At 28.1% G+C, this 26,840-nt stretch overlaps 1 protein-coding gene across 1 annotated transcript; it reads left to right on the top strand.

Moving 5' to 3' along the window:
* Window positions 1–115: 115 nt before the first annotated feature.
* LOC107455530 (serine beta-lactamase-like protein LACTB, mitochondrial) lies at window positions 116–26,591 on the top strand. Its single transcript, XM_016073135.4, has 7 exons — window positions 116–946; window positions 2,849–2,915; window positions 5,928–6,118; window positions 8,110–8,202; window positions 12,904–13,033; window positions 19,038–19,203; window positions 24,556–26,591. The coding sequence occupies exons 1-7, from the start codon at window positions 626–628 to the stop codon at window positions 25,118–25,120; spliced, it is 1,533 nt and encodes a 510-aa protein (XP_015928621.1). The 5' UTR covers window positions 116–625; the 3' UTR covers window positions 25,121–26,591.
* Window positions 26,592–26,840: the final 249 nt, after the last annotated feature.

The raw sequence follows: 26,840 nt of genomic DNA, 5'->3' as shown, positions 1-26,840 counted from the left end.
TCTTTTTCATTTATATCATTGGTACAGAATCTTAGAATTATTACAGTGAAATAATTAGTTCTGGACAATGATCTGTCTATTTTTTTTTTGGGGGGGGGGAGTTCTTTTTGTCAGCACAAGCACAGTGGTTGGGATGACTCAAAAGTAGTATTCAAATCAGCCAGCAGTTATTCCCGGGATTCGAATAAGCCACCTCATTGGGAAGTGAGAGCACTGTCCCCGTAGCAATCTCGCCAAACAATTACAGATTTAAAGGTTTAGGGAGCATTCATATGGTATTAAAAGAAAAATGGTCACTATGCACCGTTGAATGAACTGTAAATTGGGAACGATCACATTTTAATCACATTTTAGCTCGAATGTGAAAAGAACATACACAAGTCTCTAGAAAAAAAAAGAAAAAAACTTTTTTTCTTCGGTCTGTACTTAGACAAAAATCGTCAGCGGGAAGCGTGCATATGAAACTGCTTCTGCTATCTTGTTTTTGTTTACTTCATGCTTTTTCGCTATATTCTTATTTTGCTTCTTACTAAGTTAGCGAAACTCATATTTTTGTAAATATTAAGCAAACCAACATCTTTTCTATTAACATTACTGCAGTTATTTCAATAAATTAAATTAGATCATGCTTTTTATGCGATCATTGAACTTGGGAAGTAATATAGTTTCCTATAAACATTTTAGAAAATCTTTTCATAATTCTACTTCTTCGAGGTTTTTTTCTAAGTTTAATCAATCTTTTAAGTCTACGCTATTTTCTGCTTCTGCTGTCGTGGGTATAACTGCATATATTATTCACAAGAAGAAAATTTCTTGCGATGCGGATGAAACTGAGTCTCTCGATTTGATTGATCTTGGAAAAAAGGATAACAGTAATTTTGTGCAACAAGTTAATAAATATGAAGAAGCTATCAACAAAAGCCGGGACATTTTACTAAGAGTTAAGGTATTATATCCAATAAAAAGACATATATATATATAAAGAAATATATATTTAAACAATTCCTACTATTAAATTTCTTACTTTAAGTTGTTTTTTCTTTCTAGAAATTATAATATTTTAAAGAATTACTTTAAAGTCATAGAAAATTTGTGTAATAATTTTTAAAAAAATAATCTTGCTCATCATCACATTTGAAATATCTATAAGTGGTAATAATATAATTTTGTACTAACTGGGTGGATAAAAACGGAACTGGGGGAAATTTCCATAGAACGATTTGTTGCTGAACGATTAATCGCCAAAGCACCTATAGGATTTCAAACTTGCAAGTTTTAAAGAATATATATAAATTATTAAAAAACTATAGTAAAACCTTAGGTAGTTACTACTACTACTTATTTCGCGATTTTTTTATTATCTTTTTTTAATGTGATGATGAATTACAAAGTGTGAAAAAGGAAGCAGTGTGTTATCCCCCTACAAAATGCAAGTCTATCGCCCTTAATATTAGAGTAAAAAAAAATAATGCATATTAAATTTAAAAATTTCTTTTATTTGATCCGAATTTTTTTTTTTTTTTTTGACGTTGACGCTTCTGTTACTTTAAATTAGTAACATGTATATTTGTTATTTTTATAAGTATCTTGTAGAAGGGTATTAGTATTAGAGAGGGATGTCGCTGAAAGCCCGAAAAAATTCTGTCACAGGAATGCTTGCAAGGTATAATGACTTGTAAGGGAAGGTATTTAGTCTTCCTACATTATGCAAATTTGCATGAATGAATAGAAAAGAAATTGATGACACTGTAACATTTATTTATTGCTTTTATTTACAAGTTAATATACAGTTATAAGCATAATTGGTTCCAGTTATTGAATACATTTCTATTAAGTTACAATATTTACATTCATTATTCCTTCAATCTCCAAAGCGCAGTTTACATTTATATAAAACAAAATTTTGGTGCATGTGATTTTACTGACTTTGTGAAGCACAGTACTCCCCCATAGTGAGCTACTCGAAAAATGAAGAACCTCACATGTAACAAGCTGCAATGCGGACTGTTGCAGTTTTTGAACTTGTAGATGATGAAACAGGTCAGAAATTCTTTTAAACCTGTACAGGTGCTTCTGAAATCTTTCCGGATACTGTAGAAGTGTTGGGAAAATAGGATTTTATTCTATCTACAGATATGTTAACTTCTTTCTGCTTTGTTTTAATCGTGAAAATTTTATTGGTTACATTAAAACATTGTGAATTTTTATATAAAAAGTTGTTAAGTAGTAACTTTCCACTAATTGCTGATATTTTATAAATATTACTTGGTTTAGAAGGTTTTATATGCAACTTTTTAAAACTGAAAAGTTTTATTCATTGTGGCTGGTAAACTGAATTTTTTTTCTTTTTACAAAATTTGATTTCAATTCTTGCAGTCAGATAATTTAAAGTACAGAATGTTTTTAAATACTGTTTATTCAATTTCTATTTGAAACACCTTTATAATTAAATGGTAAATATAATCATGCAATGTAATTTTACTTATAGTGTATCTACCACTACAAAAATATAATTCCAATTCACTAGTATATAAGTAGTTCGATTCTATATATTCACTAGTTCGATTCTATGGTGGGGTACCTTTTCATAGATGAAGGTTTACATTGTCGATAACTGATATCCTTACACTTTTGTTTAAAGTTGATGTACAATGGTTTAAAGATAATTTCTTAAAAAGAAAATTAACAAATGGCACCCTAAATGCTTCAAAATAATTGAATGTAAATTAACTGGAACACAAATTGAAAAGGTTTGCCATCTCAGAACTCGGACATATTCTTCTGGTATCAGTTTTTTTCCCTTCATATTTTGCTTTCTCAGTGGTGCATTACTTTTTATTTATTTTAGGATGAAGTTGGAGCACCTGGAATAGTTGTTGGCGTAAGTGTTGATGGGAAAACAGTTTGGACAGAAGGTAAATTTGTTAAATCTACAATACACAAGCATCAAACTACATTTGCAACACATAGCTTCAAATTACATTTCAAACTACATAGGATTTAAGCAAAAACCAAAAATTAAAACTTAAATATTATAGTACATATTAACTATGTAGCACTTAATATGTACTTTAATAGTTAAGTTTCAATTTTTGGTTTTTGCTTAAATCCTATAAATTATCTTTAAAATATTTAGTTCAAATTTATATTACTCATTGAAATAAGTATGTATGTAGTTTTTTTTAACATATTTATTCTATGAGCATTATATATTTTTTTCAATATTTTATGAAGAGAAATTCAAAAGATTCCAAATTTTTACTTTTCAGGAAGGAAAAAAAATATTGTGTATGTTGTACCCCTTCTATACAAAAGTAGTTATTGAAAAGCGGAGAAGTAATGAACAAATTCTTAAAATGGGACTACCTTGCATCACTTCTTGGTTTTTTTTTTTTTTTTTTTGGATATTGCTCTTCCAGATATGTTACAAAATATGTCTGCACAACTCTCCTTTATTATGGTTGATAAAACTTAATTCTAAATGGTCAGAAAAAAGTTTTAAAAATTATTTTCTGGTGCTAAAAATCATTAACTTTTTTGAGGTGGCCTTATGTCACCAATTTGTTATTGTTAAATCAACTAAAACTATAGTGCATTTTTCTTGCTATCAAGATCTGCTTGCAGAATTAAATATTTCAAAAAAATAGTTCTCAATATCAATACTTTTTTTTAATTTTTAAAAAGGCTAGATAAAAAATCGGTAATAAAAGTGATAAATTTAATATTATCAATGAGATTGTTGTTATTTTTAGTGTAACATTGATATCAACATCAAAAAGATCATCTGAAATTTTATTTGAAAGTGGGATTGATTTTATTTGATTTATTTTCTATCGTGCAACATCAAATGACCTTACCATATCTATTACATCACCCTTCCTTTGCCTTAACAGAAACTTATGCCTCTCTTCTCATTAACGTTTTTGAGCATCCTTTTAGGCATTGTTTCCCAAAGTGTGGTACACGTAGCCCCAGGAGTACAGAAACAGTTTAGGGTGTATGTGTTCTTATGCAAAATATCTTGCAACAGACAAAAATTTCAAAAAATTTTATTTAAAAACAAAGCTGGTCATGAAAATTTACAATTACGTATTTTTATATTGGCTATTTTTTGTAGAGTTAACAGTTAATAATTAGTGGTGTCAACAGCCAGTTGTGATTTTTAACTTTTGTGCAATTTTTTATGGTAAAAAATACATAAATTTTTTTATTAGTGGTACACAGTGTTACGAAAAATTTATTAAGGATACAGAAAATAATAAGTTCGGGAAACACTGCTCTTAGGGTACAGTTATCTAAAATACTGAACAACAATGTAGCACACATTATTAGTTCCTGGTATTTCATTACCTAATATAACAGTTTTCTTTACTTTATCTTTATCCTCAGACACAAATGTAATTTTGCTAACACTGAAAATTATTTTTTATTCCTAACACAGCTTATCTTCGTTTCCTTGAGTCTTATTTGATTTATACCATCACCTTTAGTAAATGATCGCTGTTTTGCTTTCACCATGTATTGTATCTGGAAATTTATTCTGTCATGATTTGTCAGCTTTGTGCATTATCCTCCTCTTGGCCATTATGGTTTCTCTAGTTTTTTTTTCACCTCATTAATTTTTCCCCTTAAATATTTATGCTGTAAACTATACATCTTTGTTTCTCTGTTTTGATAATTTATGTAACATTCTAAGAAGGAGTGTTGTGTATTGGGCATTGAGAACATGTCTATCCATTTTCTTTCCATTTCTACTATGAAACAAAAAGAAAATACAGTGAGCTCTCGCTACTACGATATCTGATACAACAATTACTCCCTCTATTACAATAATGTTTCGTGGTCCTGACGAACTTGCATATGAATTAATGTTATCCACCTCTCAATATTGTGATATTTTCTGAAGCAATAAACCTCTGTAAAACAATTTTTTTTCTTCAAATTTCAACCGTATTTTCTCAATTTATCATTGGGTTTCAAATAATGTAAAAAGTCTTATTTTATTACATTTTGCCATTTTTTTTCAGTCTTTTCTGACACCAGAAGTCTCACTGATGATTATGTACTTATCTTATTTCTTTTCACCATAGTGAATTGATTTTGTATTCAGATTTCAACACCCCATCCCTGATGTACATAGACCACCCCAAGGCCTTCCATTCTTAGAGTTGTCCCCCTTACCTCTTAAGAAATCACAGATGTAACATTCCTATCTGATTTCATATTTAACCATAATTACCACTCTGCAAATTAAATTTTTATATAATATAATTTAATAAATAGATTTATAGTTAATACATATATAACATTAAAATTTAAAAAAAATCTTATTGTGTACCCAAAGTATATAGGCCCCGATATAATAATGTATCCCGTTATAACAATATACTTATTTGGTCCCCAAAATATTGGTGTAGCAAGATTTTACTGTATTATAATCATATTTTTCTTGGGATTATATGATTTAATATTGCATATGTTTTTATTGGATGAAATTTATCAATTTCTTTTCTTTTTAAGTTTAAACCAAAAAAGCACAATTTCTTCACAGTTTAATTTAAGTTAAATGCTGCACAGTTAAACGGTAAGTTTGAATTTACTATTAATAGTTAATATTTTCCATTAACACATCATTTGCTACAGTTGATAGTGTTTCAAATCTTAAGACAGCATAACTTCCTCTATTGTTGATGATTTTTTTTATTAAGATCTCATATACAACCATTTTGGGATTCTTAATTGATTGTCACTTGTAAAGGATAAGGAATCTCATTGCTAATGTAACTTTCCCATTATTGGCAACCGTTTTAGGAAGCATACAATACCATGTCAATTTTTTACTTTTCATCAATTAACAGAATCTGAAATTAAGAATGTAATTCGACATTTTTAAAATAATTTTATATCAGCATTTATTTTTATTATAGGATTTGGATATGCAGATGTTGAAAACAGAGTGTTATGTACGGCTGATACAGTGATGAGGATAGCAAGTATTAGTAAGAGTATTACTATGGCTGCTGTTGCTAAACTTATTGAACAAGGAAAACTAGACCTTGATAAACCAATTCAAGAATATGTGCCTTCATTCCCTCCGAAAACATTTGATGGAAAACCTGTAAGTAAAACTTTTATACAAAATTATTTTGTTGTCCTAGTTTCAAAATCAAATAAATCTTTTTCATTCTACTCATGGTTGGTGTACGTCCTCTTGAGATTTTGAAAAGTCCTACCCAATGTTTCAGAGGGAAAGTTTTTTTTTTGATCATTATCAATTTAAATTTACTTAAGATAAGAAAAAAAGGCTAATAAATAAAAAACATTAATTATTTTACAGCTGTTTATAAAATTTCTTTTTTCAAATGTGAAGTTTTTACTACTATTGTATCTGTGTATTTTAATTTTGTCCCCCCAAAAAATTTGACACCAGAGAGAATTGAACTTCGATAGAAATTATAAAATCCTGCTAAATAGTTTATCCATTTAATAAACAACTTTTTCAAAATTGTCGTTAAAAATGTATGCAAATTCTTTTAGTTTAAAAAAATTTATTGCTTCTATGTATGATACATAACAAAGTGTGAGTGCTTTAGTTTTAGGACTGATTTCAGTATTGAAGTAGTATTTCAGATTAAAATTTGAATTGAAAATAAATATTTTACCTTTTCTTCATTAAGATTAAATAAACATAATTTTGGTTATAACAATGTTAAAAATATAAATATAACATTTAAGAACTTATTTTTTATAACATTTAATTCTTCTTTAATAATGTAATTCATTTTTTTTAAATGGCCACCAGTTTGAATAGTAAATTCATACAGACTCTATCTGAGAAAATCTTTGATCACAGCTCCAACCAATCTCTTTTATCCTTGTTCCTGCAAAAATCTCTATTGAACTGCAATGCTATAAGAAATATTACCATTCCAAAAAATTAATTAAAAAGTAAAATCGAGAACAAATATTCAGTCAATACAATTTATTATCAAAAACAAACATCGTTTGAAATAGTTACCTGATTGGGAAAAATTCCTATTAAAACATTTCTGTAAAATTTTTTAAAAAAAATGTAAATTATTCTTGATTTTAATCATTTGAAACTTATCAAAATAAAACATTATAAATATTTTTTTTAAAAAATAAACTAAACTCTGTCTGAGCTTAAAACAAGTTTAAAGCATCTCCAAAAATTATAAAATTCTGCATGAAATAAAATAAATTTGCACTTCAAATGATGTTTAAAAAATTTAAACGGAACCTTGAGAAAGGGGAGTGAAACAGGAGGTATCCAAGATGAAAAAAGAAAAGAGGTGAAAAATTATTCGTGATATTAAAAGAGGATAAATTTTCTGCCTCTTTATCCATCTCTTATTATGTGCATTTATAATTAATCTATCTGTTAATAGTTAAAAAGAAGAATTTCTGAACGAAAAAAAGAATTGTATTTTACTTTAAGGAAGGCTGATCATTCACCTGCCTCAAGACAAGCAGTGATATAATTTGATGCTCAGAAATATTTTCTTTTTTTCCATCTACTATTAATATAAAAGAAAAAGAAATTTTGTTTTTTTCTTTACGAAGATTGGTTTAATTTTGTCCACAGGTACACAATTATTCCTTCTCAAAAATGAGAATCACCTCAGAGGACACTTTATAATTTTTCTCGCAACTTAACTACTATATATATATTGCATATTTGACGTGCTATAGCGCATAAATAGAAAAAAAAGATTATTGAAAATCATTGTGGATTTGTGATTGGCTTCATTAAAGTATCTGATATTCCTATATTTCTGAAACCTGAACCCTCCAAACCCTCAACTAGTCCAGATTTTGTAGGTTATACTGTAATATTAAATTTAAACTTATAAGGAAATTAACAAATTTAAATACAAATTTTATATAGAAGTCAGGATTCTGTTTTCTGCTGATAGATTCTGTTCAAGAGTTTTGATAAAAATCTTTCTATGATATGAGCTTGGATTTTTCCCCTTTCTTTTTCTTCATTCTTTTAAAAAACTGGTATGTGAGACTCAAAATTCTAAAATATTGTAATACTTTTAATTATTTTCTTTATAAAACACATAATTATTTTAACTTTTCTAGGTAATAATAACATGCCGCCGTCTTCTTTCTCATACATCTGGTATTAGACACTATGAAAAGAATATCGGGCAAAATGATAATAAGAATTCAAAAGTAAGTTTATTTTTTATACCAACTATTGGGTAATGAAATTTTTTTTTTGTATATTTTACTCTGTACTTATGTTTTACAATAATAAAACTAATAAACAAACCACATATTTGTCTAGCCCAAATATGTGGTTAGAATGAAGATTTGGAAAATTTAAACAGCTCTGAAAAATTTCTCAGTTATATCAGATATTTCATTAAAGTGACTCTATTCAAACCCCTCAAGACAACAATACCTTTGAACTCTAAGATATATGTATATATGTGTGTGTATATATAAATACACATATCTATATATATATAAACATATACATACATATATATAGACACCTATATATATTAAACCTCGGTTAAGCAGACATTCTTGGGACCAAAAAAATTGTCTGTTTATGGGAGTTGTCCGTTTACGAGAAGGGTACCCTAATAGCGAAGTTTAACACCGTAAATTGTTTTTAGAATATTTTCAAAGATATAGAAATAATTAAATAATCTGCAATAACTATCTACAGGGATATTTATTTAAACTTTAAACAATATTTTTTCGATAAAAAAGAATATATTAAAAAGCTTGATATGAATACATAATACTAGATGTAGCTACAAATGTATGAATATAATTTTCCTATTAGACAGATGTTCAAGTTAGTCCTATGATACCGAATAGGAGCTTTTAGTCCTCAGTCAGTTTCAATTATTAGGTTTAGACCCCCTAACACCTTCCTATCACTTGATAGGAAACGTGGTTATACCTCCTTGAAAGTAAACCTCCCATGATGCACAGAAAAAAAAAGCAATCCATAATAGGAATGATAAGGAATGAGGATCTATTGAGATAATTATTCACAATTGATAATTTATCAAGTGTCTGAATAAATGTTTCATTTATATGAACAACTCCAAGATTATATTTCTGTTCTCATTTTTTACCCCATCTGTGTTAAATACAGTCTTCAAATTGATAAGAAAATGAAAGAAATTTTCAGTGGGGAAGGAGCGTTTAGAGCATTTAAGACGTCATTTCAAATTGAGGGATCTCATAACCTGTCTTGTCCAGTTGAAAAGATGCCACTGTTCGAATTATTTCACAAGCCCAGTATCATATTTTTTCCAAAGATAAGGCAAGGTGTCAGGAGAAGGATTGATTCTTTAGTAGTGAAATAGCTTAACAATATTCATGTGCTTTAAAAATGGTGAAAATGCTCTTGCTATTCGCAAAAAAAAAAAAATTCTCGCAAATTAAAGCAGAAATTGTTTTTTTTATTTTTTCAAATTTAGAAAAAGTAGTGTCCGGTTTGAAGCAATAGAAAAGAACGTTTCAGCGCAAAAATGACTATCCCTGACAGGTTACGGGAGTATCCACTTTACTTGACCGTGCATAATGTTAAACGTGAATGCACATAATGGTTTATTCATGGAAGATTCTTGGGGAATTAAAAATATGTTCGTATTGAGAGGGGTCCATTTTGCAGGAACATCCATAACAGGAGGTTTCACTGTATATATATATATATATATATACATGTATGTCAGAAGATTGCTTTGATTTAAATTATTAGCCAAACTACATTCAAGTTCTTTAACCTGGCAGGACGCGCACCTAGCATAGAAACACAAAAATGTGCGTCTGGTCCTTATGGACCCCACAATACCATTTCATCAACATCTACGACACCTTTCATAAGGTTATAGAATAATAAAATCTCTGGTTTATTCTTATCAGCCGTTGCTGTATCAATTGTATTATCGTTGTGCATAGAGGAAAAAAGAACAACGCTTTTTCCTTTTTTGGGGGCATAAGAAACAGCAGTTTTATCCTTTTAGAATCCAAAAACAGAAGAATTAACTTCACGACCTTTTGCAGTTGTGAATTGTGCATGTATTCCTTTTTTGTCTTTTTGAAGAGTTCCCATGAGAGTAATCTTTTCATCCAAGAGATCTTTAGCTAGAAGATAACTAGTGTACCAGTTATCAGTTGTTATGTTATACAGAGGTTTCATAATTCTTTTGACAATATTGATAGGTTAATTACTATTGCACAACTGACCTTTGGGTTGATTGCCTGTATAAATCTCCATGTCATATATATAAAAAGTATGCGAATCTACTATTGCAAAAACTTTTCCATATTTTTCAGTCTTGTTAGGAATATATTGGCGAAATCCACAATGTCCTCTGAAGGGTAACAGTTTTTCATCAACTGTTACATATTCTCCAACTGAGTACAATCTCTGCAATGTTTGATAAACATGAAAATGTTCCTAATAGCAGCAAGTTTGCCATCTTTTTGTCTTTCTTCCACTGTGTTTATGTTATTGAATCTCGAGCATCTCAGGAGGAACAAAGATCGCTTGCAGGACATTGTGGCTGAAAAAATTTCAATCCGTGCACCATCGGTAGCACATAAATCACGGACATTCAGGTGTGAAGATTGTGTAATCCGCACAAATATAATAGTCCAAAAAGAGCTGGTATTTCAAATTCACCAGTTCCTTTGGCATCTCTTTTTCTTGTAAAATTAGATATTTTTTTGGTGTAAATTTTTGTGTAAATAATTATTTCATCCATAATTTTCCTTTCCGTAAAAATATCCCAAGCTTCATTTGACCTGGATAAACACTTTGCAGCCAATCTGGCTCCTGGTCGATGCGAAATGATCTTGTGTGCACGAGTTCAAACATTGGTCTTGACTTTTTCTTTTTTCCACAATGTACATTTATTTTTTCCAATAAAATTATCATTATTTGAAGCATCTTCTTGAGCGATATCTTCATTTCTAATTCTAATTGTGAGTCATGATCACTCATGATTTTGCAATCAGAATTACATTCTGCTTCCTCGCTCTCAACCTCATCTAAAAGAATTCACAGCCTCTCCATTTCCTTTTTATACAAAGTTGCCATATTGTAGCTAAGAAATAACGTCTGAACACAAAGAGTAGCAGTGTTCAAATGCATTTTTTCGACTTATGCAAAAAGGCGCACGGGTCCAGTCACGCCCTTAACTTGACAACTCCGTTGTTAAAAAAGAAATAATGACCCTTTGGAATTTGTAACTCCTGGTATGTGTTGGCTGGCATCTAAAAATAGACTACTGAAAAGAAAGAACTTTCAAGGTCAATAGAAGGAAAGAAATTCTATTAACAAAATCATCTGGGGTCCATATGGATCCCCACGCATCCTGCTGGGTTAAATGCCTGCATCCTTGACACTTAATGTAAAGTGAAATAAATGAAATCGTTATATTGGATAACATCACAAATTTCCTAAATTTTGGTTGACCGACTTTCTCTTTAAGTTAGTAATAAAATAAATAAAATTATATTTTATTTATAATATTACTTTATATTTCGTCTAATACACCATGTTTCTTTCTTAGGAAAAATTTTTATATACTGTTTAAAAAAGTCAGTAACTGAGTGCAAACCATTAATAATAGTTTGTTTTTGAAGAAGTATATAAACATCTTTCCTTAAAAAGAAACATGATGTATTAGACAAAATGTAAAGTAATATTCTATATATAATAAAAATTTATTTATTTTATAACAAACTTGAAGAGAAAGTCAGTCAACCAAAATTCAGAAAATTTGTGATATTATCCAACCCAGTGAGTTTTTAAATTTAATGATATGATAAACTTCTAGAGTATTTTTATGCTGTATTTTTCTCTCCATATATATTTATTAAAAAAAAATTTTTAAATAATAAAGCACTGGAACTTTTTAGTTTTTATTGATCTCATACTATCTGAACTTTCAGTTGCAGTCTTTCCTGCTTCAAAAAACTTACTTTTTCTTGTTATTTAACACAAAAATAGAGCAGAACTAGGAAATTTCAGTGAATCTTGGCTTAAGAACTTGGAGGGTTAATAAGTCAAATTTTTTTTTTTTTTTTTTTTTTTTTTGCTGTTTTAAAAGAAATTTTAATGTTATAAATGTAAATTTTATGCCAAAAACCTTTTTTAGTAACATCAAATAAATTATTCTTATGATGATTTGTGAAAATTTTTGATGCGTGTACAATAAGAAATATTTTAAAAAAGAATTACAGAAATATTTATTCACTATTTTTCAAATATTATAATGAATATTTTTCCTTTTTGTAGCCCTTAGAACAGTTTCTGGGAGTCTTAATGAGAAAAAAACATATTTTAAAGAAGGATATAAAAGCTCCAATTTCTTTTGCCAAATTTCTTATTTCTTTTAAAAATTGTCGAATGAAAAATGTGACAGAACAAATTTCTGTTTTGTACTTACAACCAACCACAATTTGTTTTAGACATATTATTTTCAAAATATCACCCATTTTTAGCATGTTGAATGCCACGGGGTCACCGGTGACTGGCGAAACCAAGATTATTAGAAACACATAATGCGAGTAAATTTTTAATGCTTTTAATTTTTTTGTATTATCGTTACTAAAATGGTGTGAAGAAATTAATGCAATATAGAACACACAAAAATCCTTTTGACCAGAAGGGCAAGCCATATGAAATTTGCATTGCATTCAACGTGTTAAACAAGTATACTATGAAACCAACATTGCTTCATTATTTATTTTTTAAGTAGGAGGAGAGAAATACATCTTTTCAGAAATATTCAATGTTTTGTAAACATTTTCCTATGAGAGTTTTTATTTCTCATTATTGTTCCAAAACTTTTTACGCATTGTAAATTCAGATTTTAATATTATGCTTTTTTTTTTCAGACTAACAATGAAAAAAACAAACGAGAAGAGAAAGGAGAGTTTGATAATAAAGAATATTATATTAAAGAGAGGCATGATGTCAAATCGTCCCTTAATTTATTTAAAGATGATCCACTGATTGCAAAACCAGGTAAATAGTAAAAATGATGCTCCTTACATTCTTGAGTTTTCTCCAGGGGTGATTGTGGTCTGAGGACACCCCAGAATTCCGGTTTTTTCGTATTATCGTTCTGAGTATACAATCAGAAGCTTACCTTTCAGTTTTGTTAAAAATCGCAAATTGTAACAGACGGGAATAAAAAATTCGCCAAATAATGATAAGAGCTCTTTTTGTAGCAATCCCTATTCATCAAGGATTTTGATGGCGCTGTTCCGAGGCTAGGAACAGTAGTGGAAGGCAGGGGTAGGGGGTGCAGAGTGTGCGAGAAAGACAGAATTCGTTTTATCTCCTTTTGTTTGTGTTGGGAAAGAGAGAGGCATGACGCTGTTGCAGGGATGGATTGGAAAGAGGAAATCCTGACTGCTTAGAGAACATTTTTGGAATTAAAAGCGGAGACTGTAGGGTTGTAGATTATAGTTGCTCGCTGCCTTACTAAACAGCACGTGTTAGAATTTCTCTCTGGCAAAATATTTTCATGTGGACGTTTTATGTTGTATATTCGACATACATTTTTTTGTCATTTTGTAAATTGCATTTTTTATGAAGTTTTTAACAGAAAAATATGATATTAGCGATCTGGAAAAAGACTGCAAGAATAGATTTTGTTTTGAATGGTTCATTGAAAAAGACATATTGGAAGAAGAAATCAACGTGTGGTGCCACAAGATTGATACCCCAAGTACATGTTTCTGTATTGCATGCAATACATCAATCAAATATCACAATGAAGGGTTTAAATCTTTGATGAATCATTCTGGAACAGCTATTCATAAAAAATTTTGTCAATCTGTTAAGAATTCCCAGATTTTAAATTCACTTTATCCTGGAACAGAAAATCTAATTCATACTTATGAATCAATGTACTGTTGGGCTGAAGCTCTAGTTTTGTCATTTTTGTCTGAATATTCAATTCCTTTTTCTTTAGCTCCACAAATTGTTGAGTTAACTAAAACGTTATCACGTGATATCATGGTATTAAATTCATTGGACATTAGTACAACAACATCATACAAGCCAAAGTATGGACTTGCCAAAACAATAAAAGAAAATCAGTATAAAGTTTTTTTCCCTCAACATTGATGAGAGCACTAATAGCGCCCCTGAGAGTATTTTAGCTGTACTTGTTAGATACTTCGCTGAAGACCAGCAGAAAGTGATTTTGCGGCTTTTAGCATCGATTAAATTGTCTACTTGTAACGCAGAATGCATTTATAATACTATTCTTTCAATTTCAGAGAAAATGGATTGCCATTTACAAATTTAATAAGTGTCTTAGTGGATTCATGTAATACAATGCCTAGGGAAAAAATTGGCATTGAAACTAAAATTAGATCCATCAATGCTCCACATTTGTTGGACATGCCATATCGCAAACAATTGCTTGAAACATTTTACTGAGCCATTTTTGAAGCACTTAGAAATTTTATGTGACAACATATATTTTGATCTCAAGAGTGCTGATAAAAGATACTTATTTTTCCAAGTTTGTGCAGTTCTTCGGATGAAATTACTAAAACCCTTAAATAGACCTGACCACAGATGGCTCTATATGCTTCAAGTACTAGAACGTGTGCAGTATTTATGGGATGCTTTCATAATATTTAATTTTTCATGGGTTGGATTGGACGAAAAATTTTATGAAAATGATGTTAAGGAAGTTTTTTTTCCAAAAGACAACTTTCTAATGAAGGAATTAAAAGTCTTCAAAATATTCAAGCTAACTGAAAAAGAAGCATCTCACTGATGATGGAAAAAATAGAAAAAGAAGAATTATTCAAAGACATTTTGCACAGCAAAGAAAGACATTATTACAAATTGGTGTGTATCAAGCTGTTTTCCTCATTTTAATAAATGTGTCAAATTATTTCAATCTAAAGAATGTCTTTTACATGAACTACATGTTCAAATGTTTAATTTGACCAAACAATTTTTCGTCTTTTCTTTTAAAGCATGAGCTTTTGTGTAACACGAAGTGTTACCAAGATGTTTTAAAAATCGATCCAACCAATTCTAACAATTATTTGCCTGATAGACTCGATTTCACTGGAATGGATACTACAGATAGCAGTAAGAAAATGGATTCTACTATTCAGGACTTTTTGAAGGTATTGAGAAAAAGTTACTCAAATTGTGCATCTTATATGCAGAAGAAATTACCGTTGAGTAATCCTTTGTTAATAAAATTATCTGCACTTAATCCTGTCCTGAGGGGAGAAGCTAAAACTTTTACGGCACTGATGAAGCAGGCAAAATTTTTGCCAAAAGTTATTTCGAAGGAAGACACACTTCCACTAGACTTAGAACTAAGGCAGTATCAGACTGATGATTTTTAGGCCTTTTTTTTTAAAGCAAGCCTATGATGGCGTATGGGTCAAAAGTGATTGAACTTAAGGAAGGGAATGTAAAAGAAATTCCTATTCTTTCAAAGATGATTAAAGCTCTTTTAATGGACCATCAGTTGAGAGTACCTTTAATTTTTTAGATGACATTATGACTGAAAATAGAACTTCCCTTGAGATTGAAACAATAGACTCTATTCAGACAACAAAACATTATCTTTCCTGTCTTAATGCCAGTACTTGTGAGGTATTTGGTTCAAAAGATACTGCACATGAACCAATAAACCGAGAATTTGCTCATAATTTAATTTACAGTTGGTCAAATTATCAGCAGTCTCTTTCAAAAACTGTTCCTAATGCTACTATTCATGTATCTGAGAGGCATGTTGATTCTTTACCTGTCTGCACTGCTAAATCTTTTCCTGTTCAAAGTAAAAAGCTCTGTGATTCTCAGAAAGAAAACAGAAAAAGGAAATTACCTCTGGATTCTCAGAAAGAAAACAATAAGAAATAGATATCAATTTAGAAATTTGGTGTTTTTTTTATTACTATAAAATACCCTGTTAATTATTTTAAAATATAGTTTAATTTTTGTAATTTTAATATCTGTATGAAATGATTTATATTCCATATGAGTAACTCCATATATTAGGTAATTTAACTTTATTTGTTTATTGTTTTTTATTTTGAATAAAATATTTAGTTTTTACTTTAAATTAATTTTCAAATTTAAATTATCTGTCAGTTTGATTGCATAATATAAGTACTCCATTAAATGAAAAGTATGAACTATTTTATGTTTAAAAATTATATGTATATTTTTGTTACAATTGAAATGTAATTAATTGTGTAAAGTGATTGTAAACATGTAACTATTTATTAAGTTTCATTGAAAACTAAAATTTCTTTTAATTTATCTTAATTTAATTAATCTTTTATTAGAATGAAAAATTTATTGACACTAATTCTACTGAGTTACATTTTATTATTAGAAATACATTAAGAATAAAAGCTTAATTTCTATTTATTATTCAATCAATTTTATTAATTTAAACATGCAGTTCCAAATATGTGTTTAAAACTATTTGTATTTTACATGTCACAATTACTCCTGTTTCTCTTTGACCTAGATTTGAAAAGACTCTTTTACTTTATTGTAAAATGAAATGTTTTTCAAGCATTTTTTAATTGAAATTTATCACAGCGAAGTTCAATTATCTTAAGTTACTTTAAACTGAAACTAATTAGATATCTGGTGTGTTTAAGGGAAATTTTTTATTGCGTGTTTCTCTATCATAGAAAAATTTCATCAAATGCCTCTCTGTTGGTAGTCAACTGAGAACAGTTTGACACAATTCTTTGATTTTCCCTTTAATACCAAATATATCCCCCTTCAGTCGTTAAACAATTAAAACACTTGTCTGATATATTTCCCCTTAACACAATAGAGTGATCCTTTAAAGATCTTTCTGGAAAGACTTGAAATTCTCAAAGAAATTCATAATTAACTCTGAAATTTTTTAAAATATATACAAGCAATGATGAGTGTTATATCAATAATCACACAAAAAATCATTTATATATTTTTTCAATTGATTATTATACATTAAAGTTGTAAAATGACTTATAAAAACTCATTTACAGTATCATTTATTTTCTCATCACCTTTGCTATTTTAATAATAGTTCAGTTCTACTTGATAAATAATTTTTATATTTTGCTTTTCTGTTAAATAAGCATTTCTCTCATATAAAAACTTCTTAAAATATTAAAATGTTGAACATTTTATTTTTGTAAATTGATTCATATCTATCTTGCTTATAACAAATTTAATTATGCATTTATTTAATAGAAATTATTAATTTATTGGATTTATTACTTGATTTTTCTGTGAAATAAAACATTTCAGCATAAACTAAAATAATTTTAATAAAAAATATATATAAGTATGTTTTATTTTTATTAATTCCTTATGTGCATAAATATACGAATGTTTAAAATTCTGCTAATTTAAAATCTCTCAGCTTTTTTATTTTCTACTCCTATTTTTTCTTAAGATCAAAATTTATCTGGATGGTGACTACCCTGATCAAATTTCTCTTTTTATATCCAAAACTCTGTATAATCCCTTTCCCAAATATGAAATTAAGCAGTTTTCTAAATGATTTTTAAGTTGGTAATTGATGAACGTGCTATGATTAATGATTATTTATTCAAATTTTTGTTTGCATTAATATTTCTTGATGGAAATAATTTGTATTTTAAAGTGAAATTTTTCTCAACTCATTAATTGAAGCAGACTCATATTCTATAAATAATTTAAAATGTCCCTTTGGGTTTAAAATTCTCAGTCTTGGTTTTAGCATCAAACTACAAGGCAGTTTTCTATTATCAAAAAAGTAAACCTTTCTTCTATAAAAATGTTTATAGTTATATTCAGTTGCAAGTAAAGAAGAAACCATTATAGTATAGAATTTAGTAATCTGCAACTTCACATTAAGGTTTAATTTTATTTTATCATCAAATATTTCAAGTATACTTCAATGCAAATTTAGTCTGATTAAATACATCAGACATTTAATTTGTGTTACTACTTAACATTAAGTGAGTTACATGTCATACATGTCATAATTAATCACTATTTTACAACATAATTTTGTCAAAAAAGAGAATATTGCATGTACAGTGTGCAAAATAAAAAGCGGACCACCCTGAATAACTTTTGATCTAATGATCGAATCTTCACGTTCTAGAACTCAATCTTAATGATTCAAGGGGATGGGCCTCATATATGCTAATTAATTAGTGCAAACAATATTTTAAGCTACAAAATCAGACACAAAAACGTTCTTTCTCTGAATGAACGTAACTTTTCGTCAGATTCGGATTTCTGATTTCCAAAATATAGGGGGTAGCCGGAATCTAGAAAATATGATCCCTGTAGTTAGTTCCAGGGATCAGTCCAAAGATCCCCCTTTAAGGTAATTTTATGTTTTGCGTATTTCACCTTATCTCAAGAACATTTTAAGTTAATTGAAAATTTTTTACTGACAATTATAAAATTAGTTTATTCAAAGATAATTCCATGCAAAATATCACTTTTTGTAAATATTATTTTTTATTGTTTAATTTGATAATAGTCAAACAAATTTTGAATTGTAAGGTATACAATTTTTTAAATTATTTTAAAGAATTTAACTTTAAATAGCAAAATGCAAAATTTGAACAAAATCGGCCAAATAGTTCCTGAGAAATCAAATTTTAAAAAAGCTGTATTTTGAAAATTCAATTTTTCAAGAACTATTCCACCAATTTTTCTCAAAATTTGTATTTTGCCATCTAAAATAATATCCTTTGTGCCGGCGCGAAAAGCATCTTAAATCCCCTGGACTGAAACATTAGTATAAAAATATGGAGTTTAATTGCTTACTATCACATTTTGGGGACAAGCTGATAACTTACAGAGGGAAAAGAGAAAAAAAGGTAGAACGAGGGAAAAGGTAAAAATTAACAAACTGAAAAAATAAATCTTTGTTCTATGTTGAGTAATTATCATTGCAGTTTTTCTACAGTTTATAAACAATATTAAAAAACTCTTCAATAAAATGTTTTGATTAATTTTTTTTTTTTTTTAGGCTCTAAGTTTCATTACAGTACTCATGGTTATACACTTGTTAGTGCAATTATAGAATCAATAGCCAAAGAAGATTTTCCATCTCATATGAATAAATTGTTTAGGACTTTAGGAATGAAAAATACTTATTTTGATGAAAATGATAATATCATCTACAATAGATCAAGGTAAAAAAATTTTAGTAGTTCTATTTCCTTACTATATCTACCTATATACAGTCGAATCCCGTTATAGTGATCATGGTTTATCGTGAACTCCCACACATAATGAACAAAATTATCGCTTCTGTGCCTTGCTATACACATATATTATTATTTTTTGTAGTTATAGTGAACCAAAAGAAGAGAGGAAATTGGATATTATAAACTTTTTTCTGTCTTCGATTGATTTTTTTTTCTTAATTTTTTGATAATTTTGAAATTTCTACATATAATATATGTGTACCAATTTTTAAAACCATCTATTAAGTGGAATGTAGCCATAAGCATTTATTTTGTTTGTTTCATATATCTCGGTTTCCTATCCCTAAATAAAGGCCATCCGTAAATTTTTTGTACGCAAGATGAAGAGTAATACAAAATAAAAGTTAACACATTTTTTGTTACTACATATTGTTTTTTAATCATTTTTATATTTCTTTTCATGGGTCATTTATTTAAATAATGTATAATAAAAGGGAGCATTTCGGAAAAATTAGTTAGAATTGTTTGCAGTACTGATATAGTGAGTCGAAATTTCGAACCCTTGAAGGTTTGACTGTATATATATACATATATATGTATATATATGTATATATATATATATCTATATATACATGCATATATACAGTCAAACCTCGATTTCACAAATTTTTCGATATCTCGAAGGAAAAAAAATTCCCTTCAAATTTCATGTACACTCAATGTTAAAAAAAAAATATTTATTTCACGAATTTTTTTTTCTAATACCTCGATAACTTGAATTTTTTTCCTCCATAAATAGTGTAGATCTTTCTTCTGAAAATAAAAAACTATTTAAAAAAAAAATAAAAAAATTTAAGAATAGAAAACCAATTCTCATAATGATGAACTTTTTTTAAAAAATGGACATAAAGACGTCAGTGGCATGGAATGATGTGTCTTTCTCTACGATAATGAATGGCTTCAAGAAGGCTGGATTCATTAAAGATCACGAAAGTAGTCAAACAATCAATATTGTTAATTATGCTGAAAACTACACCAAAAATGATTGGAAAAGATTGACCGGACTCATGAAACTTGATGACATGGAATTTCATGACTTTGTAAACGTAGATTATGCAGTAACAGTGTGTGGTCAGTGGGATGACAATGATATCATCGCTCAAACAAAAACTTCTTGTGAACTGTCAGAAAAAGAGGATAAGGAAATCGAAGATTTACCACCCAATGTTACTAACAAACAAGCACTTTCTGCAGTGGACACTGTAAGGAGATTTATTGAGTGGCAGCCAAATATGTCAGAGGAGACATTTAAAGCTATAGTCCACTTAGAAAGCGCTACAGACAAACTTCCATACACATCTCTAAAGCATACAACAATTGAATCTTTTTTTAAATGAAAGTGTAAAAAGTGTTTTTAGAATAAATATGGAATAGTATATAAGGTATGTAAAGAGCATTTTTCTTTATTCTATCATTGATAACATGCGATTTTCGATAATTCTAATTTTCGGTATCTCGAATTTTTTCTCCTCTCCCTTCCTGTTCGAGATATCGAGGTTTGACTGTATATATATATATATATATATATATATATATATATATGTATATATCAGGGTTGGCAAGATTTTGCCGCAGGTGGAAAAAACCATGGTAAATACCGGTAAAAACCGTCCTGGCAAAAACAGGTTTTTGCCAAGCAAATTGGCAAAAAGTGGCAAAAACCTATATTTTCCAAGATGAGAGGACAAAAACATATTTTTGATACAAAATTATTTCTAGAATTGAAATATATACTATGAATATAAATAATTACAAAAAAAATTAACAAAATTATTATTCCATAATTAAATGATAATGTAATAATATGTCTTTTTAGTAGTTTAAAACATTATTGATTGGAAAATTTGTGATTATTCTCTTTTTTCCAGTGAAATGAACTTATTTTAAATTAATATAACTATAATTTAAAGCATAAAATATCTATCAACATGTGTAGTTAATTATTGTACAAATAATAATATTTATTTATTTGTAAAAAAAAATTATTTTAGGATTCTAAATGAAAAGAGATCAAAAAACTTCAATCTTTTAAAAATTATTACCCTTATATTACTTATTAATATGTTAAAAATAATTTTTTCATGTAATGTATCAAAATTATTATTCCTTATGATTGATTTAAATTTATTTCAAGTATTTTGTAATAATATTTAATCAGCAATTTACATAATTTGGTTTTTGCCGGTTTTTACCAGTTTTTGCCACTGTCCTGGCAAAAACCCTTTTTTGCCGGCAAAAACTCCATCCCTGGTATATATATATATATAAACCTGTTGGTAAAGTAGATTTTGCCTTTATTTTCTTTGACACAAAATTTTACTTCTCACCAATATATTAATATATATTTAGTTTAACTCTAACTAGTTTAATAGGATCAAGGGCAAACAGGTTAATAAATTGCATGTTATACAGACAGGTAAAATAAATTTTAATTTTCTTTCGATAATTAAATGAAAGAAAATAACTTCATATATTCATTGATTTTATACAATAAAACTCTGATTTATTGTCACATGTGAATAATGATTTCCCACTTTTATCGTGTTTTTTTCTTGGCCCCCTTTCATATATTAATAGTGTTAAAAAGATCTGGTATTTAGAATAACCTATAATACTACTCCCTTGTGAAATATAAGTTGGAGTCTTGTACAACTTCTAATACTCAACAAACGAGAAAAGGAAAAACGTTTCTGTACTGTATGGTTAATGGTTTTAGAAAAGGTGGTTTTACATTAGTTCCAACTCAGGAGAATACTGACAGAATACATATATCTGCCTGTTAATATACATTCATCTGCAGTATGAAAATTTGTCATTTGTATATTGCAGTGATCAATTGTACTTGTAAGATGCAGTATAGAGCAAAATTTATGCAAAGTCATTTTTTTTAGATTCACTGTACATGTTAACTGCCCTAATACAATTTAAAATAATATAATACTTATAAATAAAAATTCTCATGACTTATATCTTTAATAAATATATTTAAGTATTTTACTTACTCATTCTGTTCAAATATTATCAGGACTATTTATATCAACTTTACTATATCCAATACTTTAAATTTGAAGGATGGAACTAATTCTGTAATTTAAATACCAAGTAATATCTAACAATTTAAAAAATCTTTGTAAAAAAATAAAAAATGTATCTTTATAATGTTTAAAAAAATTGACAGTTACTTAGAATTAAACTCTAAGCATTTAAGAGGAAGCTATAAATGTTACCAGCTAGGTCGGTCACTGTACCATTGATAAAGAACAATTCTAACTAATCTTGATAGATTAACAAATATCGATAGAAAATTGCAGTAATTCGATAAAAATGCGTAAAAAAAAAAAGAATTCAAGCTGGCAATGTTAAGAAAGTGACCATAATATATACTTGTGTATAAAAAAAATTTTTATTATTAATTATGACTAAAAAGATGCAACTGAGATACCTTGTTTTCAGACATCTTTATATTTAAGCATACTACTTATATAATGTATATTTTGTAAAAATTTTGTATTTTATTCAATGGAATTCTACAATATTGCTTTCATTAAATATAACTGCTTTCAAGTTTTAAGAAGTAAGAGAATCCTTACCTGTTTCAGACTAACATTTGAGAAAGTAAATAAAATGTTATAACATCTTTTGTAAATATTACAACAGATGTGCTATTTTTACATTAGTTTTTTGCCCAATAAAATCTTCAGTTTTAGATGAAAATCTGACGATTACTTAGCTCCTGGTATTTTTTTAAAACATATCAAAAATGAACTTTGGCCCCCTAAATAAAACTGTGCTTATAAAATATAAACTCTGCTTCAATTTTTGGTCGCAACTATCTGACATTAGTGACCAACTTGCCAAAACTTTAAACAATTATAAAACAACTATTAATAAACTTATTTGTTTCCAATTTTCAACAATTATTAGAAAATACAAAATTAGCATGAATTAGATAAATGAAAATTATTTTAAAGAATAGTGTACAAATATTTAAATTTTTTCTAACAATGGTGATTAGAAACCCAAGTAGTTGTTTATACTTGATAGTGTTATGTATTTTTAAAAGTTGCATGTGTGTAATGCTTACACGAGTAATTTTTGTAGTATTTGAAATCATTTGTATCTACTGACCGTAGACCACTATGAAATAATAATTATTAAACCATCAAACGTTAATCTCCAGAGAGCGAGTTAGCTTTATGCATGATCCACAGCAAAAAGATGTTCTATCCCTGTTAAGCAGATGACCAGAACCGCAAACTGTGTTCATCATTAAAAAATCAACAGTAGAACAATACATTTATTAGTTTCCTCCAGTGATAACAGCATAAGGCACAGATAAAATTAAATCAGAAGAAAGGTTTCAGTACATCCTTACAGTATCAAAATAATAATGAATAATAATAATTTGAAGACCTGTCATTTTAAGACAGAATTGTCATTTGAAAAAAGAATCGTTATAAAACACTTTGTTAACAATATATCAACTTCAAAATTGAAACCTAAATGATAATTTGTAAATGAACTTAATCTTGTAGCGCGAACAATATGCTAACACTAACATATGATGGTGTACGGCTTGCACCAAGAACAAACAGTAATAAACAAGTAAAAAGATACCAAATCAGAACTGCCAAAAAAGCAATTTCTTTCTAAATCTAGCAACTATGTCACTTTTTTTAACTATATATCTTTAAATAACTAAAACAAATTTTCACTTTAAACTCACCAGAATTACTTAATATATTATGAAATTCAACAGATTTGAGTTCAGAAATTATATAATTTATTTCTTTTGTTCAAAACAAATTATCTGTTTAAAAATATAGCTTCGCAGAATAAGCTGTGGTAAGCAGCTGTATATTTTCTAACCAAAAGTAGAGCAGGCCAAGATTGTTGTTGTTTACGTTTATATTGAAACACCATCCATAATAATCTTAAAACATTAAGCCTGTAATAAATTCTTGTGAGCAGATTTTAACTTTTATTTCACCCTATTGTTCACAGACATAAAACGAATTAAATTTATTTTGGAACAGCTTCAGATTGAAGCTGTAATTTTATTTTAACAAACAATTTCTATGGAGTTCAGAACAAAAAAAAAATGTTAAAGGCCATAAAATTATATCAAGTAATTAGAAAATTGAGCTATAATCATTCAGGTTATCGAAGTTAGTCTGCATATAAGTAATATTCAGTAACTGATGTTTTATTCACGGGTTTGATGTATATTGTTTTAAACTTGAATTGCTTTTAATGCTCGTGTTTGTTTTTTTACAGGAATTACAAGAAAAATAAACATGGACATCTAATAAACGCACCCTATGTTGATAACTCTTATAAATGGGCTGGCGGGGGTCTTTTGTCTTCAGTTACAGATTTGCTTCAGTTTGCTAATGCAATGCTGTACAGTTATCAGTTTCAAAACTATGATTCTTATAAAAAAAGTCTTGATAAAAATTACTTGTCAAACGTAGATGAGCACAGTGAAGAAAATAAAAAACTATGTCCTGGATTTTTAACTTCAAGAATTATGGAAACTATGTGGATGCCTGTTATTAATTGTAAGGATCATGCCAAATATGCATTAGGATGGGTTGTATTCCCAGAAAAGCAAGAATGTGGATTTTGCGAGAAGGTAAAGTTTTGTGTTTATCATACTGGTGGAGCCATTGGAGCCAGCAGTATTCTCCTGATTTTGCCAAAATCATCTAGTACAAACAAGGATTCAGCTTTAGAAACAGATAATCCACCAAAGGGTATAGTTGTTACAATATTGACTAATTTGATGCCCATAAATCTTACCACAGCTGCTTTAAAAATTGCAGAATTATTTGACAGATAATAAATAATGCTATTAATTGTTATGTGTTTATAAAATTTGCATAAATTTCAAAAGACTTATTTCATTCACTATTGCATTCAGAAAATGTAAGCCTATTGAAATCTTTGCAATATCTTGGGTAAATGATTTTTACTCATTCAGCAAATGTCTGGGCTTTAGTTTTTGGCAATAAGTTTTAAATTTCCTTTACATTAGGAAATGTGCGAATGTTAAAAATGTGTTTATAATAAATCGATCTTACGTCATTTTAAATCTTGAAGTGATTTGTACACTTTTTTGCAAACAAATCCCTTGGAGCTTTACGCCATCTTTTTCTATTTTTTTTAAAATTCAAATAGTTTTTGTTATAAAAAGTTGTTTAAAAAAATTGCATATGCAACTGTTTGTGTGGAAAAGTACAATTTTAAGTCCCATGTAAAACCTGTAAATTTGTGACATGTTTGCTCTTTCATAATTAATGATATTCATCAATAAAGATCATTGATTCTTTTCTACAAACTCTGAGATTTCAAAATCTACTCAAATATTAATCCTAATAAAGCTTCAAAAATGCAATTTAATTAGTTGTACTTGATGTAGGTGCATTAAAAGTTATCAAACCAACTAATGATTTGAAATCACATAAGTATGCATCAAAATACTTATTGAACTCAGGTTGGTTTTGCAATGGGACTAAATGTTCAGCCTGTGTTTTAAACATTCAGTACAAATGCATCATCGTGTCAGCAATCAAGCAAAAATGCAGAATTCCAAAAACAGGTCGACAAAAGTGACAAGGTTGCATTGAAAAATTAATGAAGAAACAGAGAGACTTATGAGGCTAGTTTTTTATTTAAAATTTCACCATATTTTCTAACGTTAAAATTAACAGTACCCTATATGACTCTTGAGAATATTTAAAATTACCTGCAATAGAATATACACGAGAAGAAAATTGAACTATTTTCAATGAATATTCAAATGTATTTCATCCACATGTAGTTTTTAAGATGTAAACATTTAAAAAAAATTGAAGTTGGATTTCATCTCATTTATATTCATAATTTTCAATTTATTCAAATCAATTGTTTTTCTTTTTTTTTAAAAAAAAAGTTGATTTATATTTTTATAGCCTTAGTTGAAAAGTCTGATTTATCTTTTAATTTTTAGCTGTATAATTGAAATAATATGAAATTTTTTTTAACAAGATCAATAACTTACAAATCTAATTTTCTTTCTGAAAAAATAAATCAATCAAAATAGTGAAAAAAAAATCAAGTATTAGAAAACAACTATTTACTAATAAAAATGAAACCCCAACTTTTAAAACAAAACATTGGCATTTAAAAACTCCAAAGTGATAATAATAATGATTGCTTCAATCTTTTAGTATTCTGTACATACCTGTCAATTCTTGAAACATTTGTATTTTGATATTTCTGTTTTAATGTAATCATATGATTGAATGAATTAAAAAAATTTTTTAATACTTCATGTTGTAAATTATACTCTATACAGTTTCTTCTTTTCATTATTGTTTGCTTTAAATGTACTACTTTTTCTGTAATAATTCATTAAATCTCTATCTTTTCAAATTTTTTGCAACACTGGCAATGAATTGTAAAAATTTTATTAAAAATATTTTATCCAATAGGTAAAAAAGTTCAAGAAAAATCTAACTTGCAAGATTTTCAGATTGTTTTTTCCTTGTATGGTATATATAATAGATTGTATTTAAAAT

This window comes from Parasteatoda tepidariorum, chromosome 12 (assembly GCF_982258835.1).
Source record: "Parasteatoda tepidariorum strain Cologne lab strain chromosome 12, Ptep-v5.0, whole genome shotgun sequence".
Classification (NCBI taxonomy): Eukaryota; Metazoa; Arthropoda; class Arachnida; order Araneae; family Theridiidae; genus Parasteatoda; species Parasteatoda tepidariorum.
Note: the sequence above shows the minus strand (reverse complement) of the source record. Positions and strands in the feature narration are given on the sequence as shown.

Excerpts from the sequence above, each read along its gene's own strand:
- LOC107455530 (XM_016073135.4), top strand. The coding sequence starts at position 626 with ATGCTTTTTATGCGATCATTGAACTTGGGAAGTAATATAGTTTCCTAT. Across the intron at positions 947-2,848 it reads ACATTTTACTAAGAGTTAAG|GATGAAGTTGGAGCACCTGG; the intron begins GTATTATATCCA and ends TATTTATTTTAG. Across the intron at positions 13,034-19,037 it reads TCCACTGATTGCAAAACCAG|GCTCTAAGTTTCATTACAGT; the intron begins GTAAATAGTAAA and ends TTTTTTTTTTAG.